This window comes from Seriola lalandi, unplaced genomic scaffold (assembly GCF_002814215.2).
Source record: "Seriola lalandi dorsalis isolate HSWRI2012SDOR001 ecotype SW California unplaced genomic scaffold, Sedor1 jcf7180002034013, whole genome shotgun sequence".
In the NCBI taxonomy this organism is placed as follows: Eukaryota; Metazoa; Chordata; class Actinopteri; order Carangiformes; family Carangidae; genus Seriola; species Seriola lalandi.
The window spans coordinates 59-5007 of record NW_019504614.1 but is presented as its reverse complement, the minus strand read 5'-3'; the positions used below and the strand labels follow the sequence as shown (position 1 = coordinate 5007).

The following is a 4949-nucleotide window of genomic DNA, read 5'->3' as shown; positions in this document are numbered from 1 at the left end:
CAGTGCTGTAGGAGTAATAATGGGAAAATTAAAGTTAAGTACAGATGTGATCAGGTTCTGCATAACGATCTGCTGAATAGCAACAAAGACTTGCAGTACAGAAATGCTAATGAATTGTTTGTGGTCGGTCACCATTATCTATTTTCTCCACCACAGGGCAAACAACAAGTTTATTTTACAACTGTAACATTTCCAGTGAATATCTTGGTCACACAATTTTGATCATCACTTTTAAAGGGATTTATGTTATTGTTTGTTTATGTAAAAAAAAAAAAAATCAGTTGATGTATCTTCTTTTTAAATCCTCTCAAATATCAGGCTATAATATATACTGTCAAATAACCTGCTCGTGTTCTTTGTGTGTTTTGTAGACCAGTTTCCTTTGCTAACAACCAAGAGGGTGTTTTGGAAAGGGATCCTTGAAGAGCTGCTGTGGTTTATTAAGGTGAGCAATGACGGCTTGATTTTTTTTGCAATTTAGTTGGACTGAGCCTTTAAGTTCACATGCAGCATTTCTGTTTGAGGTTTCAAGTCAATTCGCTGAATTAGGCGCCAATATTTATTTTGATGTCTGTCGCAGGGATCGACAAATGCCAAGGAGCTCTCGGAGAAAGGGGTGAAGATTTGGGAGGCCAACGGGTCCCGGGAGTTCCTGGACAATCTCGGGTTCACAGACAGAGAGGAGGGCGACCTGGGACCTGTGTATGGTTTCCAGTGGAGGCACTTTGGTGCAGAATACACAAACATGCATGCAGGTACAGTATGTCAAAGCCACACCCATCAAAGTAACTGGGGCTGAATCGCACAAAGATGATCGATCTCAATGTGTTAAACAATTCCTTTAAACGGCTGATATTTGGCATGCTGCAGATGTACACGCCTAACGGATTACCGGCCTTCAGATCTTTTATTGATCCTTGTCACTGATTCCTTCCTTCAACAGATTACACAGGACAAGGTGTTGACCAGCTGCAGAAAGTCATCGACACCATCAAAAAGAATCCAGAGGACAGGCGCATCATCATGTGCGCTTGGAACGTCAAAGGTGCGGCAGATACTAAAATTCACCTTCATTTCAGACTGGTGTAGAACTCTCTTAAATCTCGTTTTGTTGACGTATGATGAGTAAAATGTAAACCTCTCCCTACACGTGCTTTTTCAGACCTGCCCCAAATGGCTCTGCCCCCCTGCCATGCCCTCTGCCAGTTCAGCGTGTGTGATGGCGAGCTGTCGTGTCAGCTGTACCAGCGCTCAGGCGATATGGGTCTGGGAGTGCCTTTCAATATCGCCAGCTACGCACTTCTTACCTACATGATCGCCCACATCACAGGACTCAAGGTAAGAGCAGTGCCCTCATGTCGAAGCTCGTAGCTCATTGTGGCGGTAGCCTGTTACCTCAGCTGTCATGTGTTTTTGTTTTCCGTCCCTTCAGACTGGCGACTTCGTTCACACCCTGGGTGATGCTCACATCTACGTCAACCACATTGAACCTCTCAAAGTGCAGGTTGGTCAGTGAAAACAGTTTTTAATCTCGTTTCCCCACTGGATTTTAAATTTACATCAGCTCGTCTTTCTAAACCCGCAGCTCCAGAGGGAGATCCGCCCCTTCCCCAAGCTGAAGATCCTGAGAAAGGTGGAGAGTATCGATGATTTCCGTGCAGAGGACTTTGAGATTATTGACTACAACCCCCATCCCACCATCAAGATGCAGATGGCAGTGTAACAACCCCAATCTAAAAGGCAATTAGGGATGAATGTGGTGCATAGTGTTTGAGGGAAAAGTTCATTTATCAATTAGTTCAATTATCACATTGTTCTTAATTTATAGTATCGGTTCGACTTTTTCTTTTATTACCAAGATCATACATACATTTTTAAACTTTATCTAAATCACAATTTTTTTTTGTGTGTGTGATTTTTGGTGAACTAAACCTTTTATATCATTTAGTTACAGAAGTTGTTTTACCTTTTCTTTTTTTCTTTTTCTTTTTCTTACTGGTGTGAAAAACAAATCTACAATTTTCTATAGCAGAACTGCTGGTGTTCTTTTAACCTGGTTTATTTTAAAATAAAGGATTTATTTCTATAAATAAAAAGTTAAATTTGTTTTGCTTTTGTTGTGCATACTTTTCATTGACATGCTTCAGGAAACTAGTAGCAGTTAAATAATGCGCTGCAAGTGTAAAAATGAAATTATGCAGTTAAAAAAAAAGAAGATTCCAGCTGGGTTACTGTAACTTAGATGAGTTTTACTAAGCCTTCGTCATTTGTTCATGTGCAGCTTTCCATGCCTCTCCTTCAGGGTACTGGTGTCTCTGCACTGAAGACTCCAGCATCTCACAAGAGTAGCCTGGATCCTGAGAACAGCAGTGTAAACAAACAAACAGTCTCGAGCAATAAGTGTGAATGAGTAACGAGAGCAAGTTAACTTTCCCTCTGTCGTACCTTCGGGGGCATGTAGTGGGCGTCCTGAATCACCACGGGATTCACGAAGTGTTCGTGGAGGTGGTCCACGTATTCACACATCCTGGGGAGGAAGTCGTGACGCCGGTGATAATGTGCTACTCAGACACTCAACAGCTCAAACTGGGAACAAAAAAAGACCAAAACACATCCCGCTCTTACCGGTCGCTGAGACTTGCAGACACACAGATGTAGTCGAACAGAATCAGATGCTGGACGAGCTCACAGAGGCCGACTCCTCCGGCATGAGGACAAACTGGCACTGAGGGGAAAAAGACATGGTAGCATGTGTAGTGTAATATCCATGTAGTCAGATGTGTTAAAAATATAACTGAATACACAAGTTAGCAATACAGTTAAAGAGAGTTTATACTTTTAAATTTTGATCTTTCACTTGGTCAAAGAGAAAATCTTTTATCTTTTCATGGGTCATTTAAAATTTCAGCTCTTCAGTTTCCTATTACCATGTGTTTAACCATTTATCTACACACTGCTTTGTTTTTTGTTTGTTTGAACTCTTACCCTTGAATTTGTGGGCCATCAGTAGCACAGCCAGGTTTTCATTGACACTGCCCAGCCGACAGCTGTCTATTTGGACAAACTGCAGCGCCGAGGCCTGGAGGAACTGCTTAAACATCACCCTGTTAGCACACTGGAGAGGAAACAGTCAGCCAACCAGACATTTCATTACATCATGTCATCAGACAGACAGAGTAGGCAGCGTAGAAGAAACTTGGGCTCTGACCTGCTCTCCTGTTGCCACTCCAATCCCGAGTGGAGCCAAAGCCTGCAACAACAAAGTCAAACACCTTGTATCGGTCTCGAGCCACGGGTGGATTACTGATTAGACTTACAGGGCACAGGCCAGAGCCTTTCACATGTCTGTGTCCAGGGCCCCGTCACCTCGTAATCCCTCCACGCCTTCAAAACACAAGAGCAACCTAACTTCTTTCTCACCTTGGAGATAGCAGCGTGACCCAGGATGTCATCTGGAGACGTTGGCTCCTCGATCCAAAGAGGTTTGAACTCCGAGAGGCGGGACACCCAGCTGATGGCCTCGTCTACGTCCCATCTCTGGTTGGCATCGATCATCTAACAAAAAAATATACAACAAAAAACACTTGGATATTCTGTTATTTCCTAAAAAAAAAAAAGACAATGTCCACGACAAAAACAAATTTACCAACGTGTTATTTGGTCCAATCATTTGCCTGATGAGTCGACACCTGCGAATGTCGTCTTCTAGATCAGCGCCGACTTTCACCTTAAACTTGGTCCAGCCGCCTTCGAGCGCGTCCGTGCAGAGCTGCAGAAAAACACAGCTCGTCATTAAAAGCCTTTTTTTTTTATCCAACTACAGATATGTCGTGCATTTTATACAGCGCAGAGAACCTGTTTGAGCTGCTGGTCCGGGTATCCAAGCCAAGCACAGGAGGTGGTGTAAGCAGGATAACCCACTTTCAGCATCTGATCCTCTGGCAGGCGAAAGAAACAGTCGGCACAGGTAATAAATACTTGAGAAGTGAGTTTTAATAGAGCAATCATGGAGTGTAGGGGCCTATTATGCAGGCTAATAGCACCTAATAGTTTCTAAAGAGGCAATTTCATTCCACAAAATCCCATCCAACCATGTAATTTATGAGTCTTTTTCTCTTCTGCTCACCTCTCCGCTTCTTGCCCTCCTGTGCGTTCACAAGTATGTCTGAAATAAAAAATAAAAAGCTTTGACCACTGTTCAGAATGCAGGGATTTCTTTCCCCCCCAAACTTTAGTGGTCACACACCGTGCGTCATAAACCCGTCTCACCTACAGCTTCCTCCTCCGTGAGCGCATCAGTGATGTATCTGAAGTCGATGCACGAGACAATCTGCTTTGGGTCCTGAACTGACACACGGACGAGCATGATATTTCCCTTGTGATCACATCCTGGACAATAATGATCTTAATTTTTTTCCTGTGACTCACCATGTCAATGAGCAGCTTCCACAGTGGCTGCAGGAAAAAAAAATGATGACAACAGGCTGCGAGTCATGAGGTGTCACACTTGTTAAGGAAATAGTGTTTTTTCTCGTCTAATGGCCCCACCTTGCCCTCCGCCCTCGCCCACAGGTCCCACACTGCATTCAGAACCGCAGCAGTGGCCAGGTGGATCACTCCTTTCTCCGGTCCCAACTGTTTCGGACAAGACAAAAGATTTAAGAAGCCAACCTTTGACTACCACTTAAAATATTCAACATTACATAAATAGCACTGAAAAAACAAACAACACGTGTATCGAAAATGGGAGTCACAAAAAAGACTCAATGTGAAGAACTAATAGGACAATTTTTAAAAGTGTGTTTAAGAGTTTTAGGTAGACAGGGTTTTAAAATGTCGAAGGACTCCAGGACCTTCAAGAACTATTCCTTTTCACATTTTATTATCTATTGCACGTTATAAATAGCTTTTTTCTTGCATGTGAAGAACCCTCTACTTGAAAAGTCTCA

At 43.0% G+C, this 4949-nt stretch overlaps 2 protein-coding genes across 2 annotated transcripts; one reads left to right on the top strand and one right to left on the bottom strand.

Annotated features, from left to right (window-relative positions):
- Positions 1–47: 47 nt before the first annotated feature.
- LOC111646795 (thymidylate synthase-like) lies at positions 48–2106 on the top strand. The gene is made up of 6 exons (XM_023396338.2): positions 48–445; positions 581–755; positions 944–1045; positions 1163–1338; positions 1433–1504; positions 1586–2106. Exons 2-6 carry the CDS (start codon positions 746–748, stop codon positions 1721–1723), a joined length of 498 nt encoding a protein of 165 aa, XP_023252106.2. The 5' UTR covers positions 48–445; positions 581–745; the 3' UTR covers positions 1724–2106.
- Positions 2107–2228: 122 nt separating this feature from the next.
- On the bottom strand, positions 2229–4635 carry LOC111646784 (mitochondrial enolase superfamily member 1-like; the record flags this gene model as incomplete). Its single annotated transcript, XM_087169630.1, has 12 exons — positions 2229–2357; positions 2446–2527; positions 2626–2725; positions 2986–3115; positions 3209–3250; positions 3421–3555; positions 3647–3769; positions 3856–3938; positions 4127–4165; positions 4270–4342; positions 4429–4455; positions 4549–4635. Coding segments are annotated over 12 exons (1026 nt in total), but the record flags the coding sequence as incomplete, so codon positions are not given.
- Between the last annotated feature and the right edge of the window lie 314 nt (positions 4636–4949).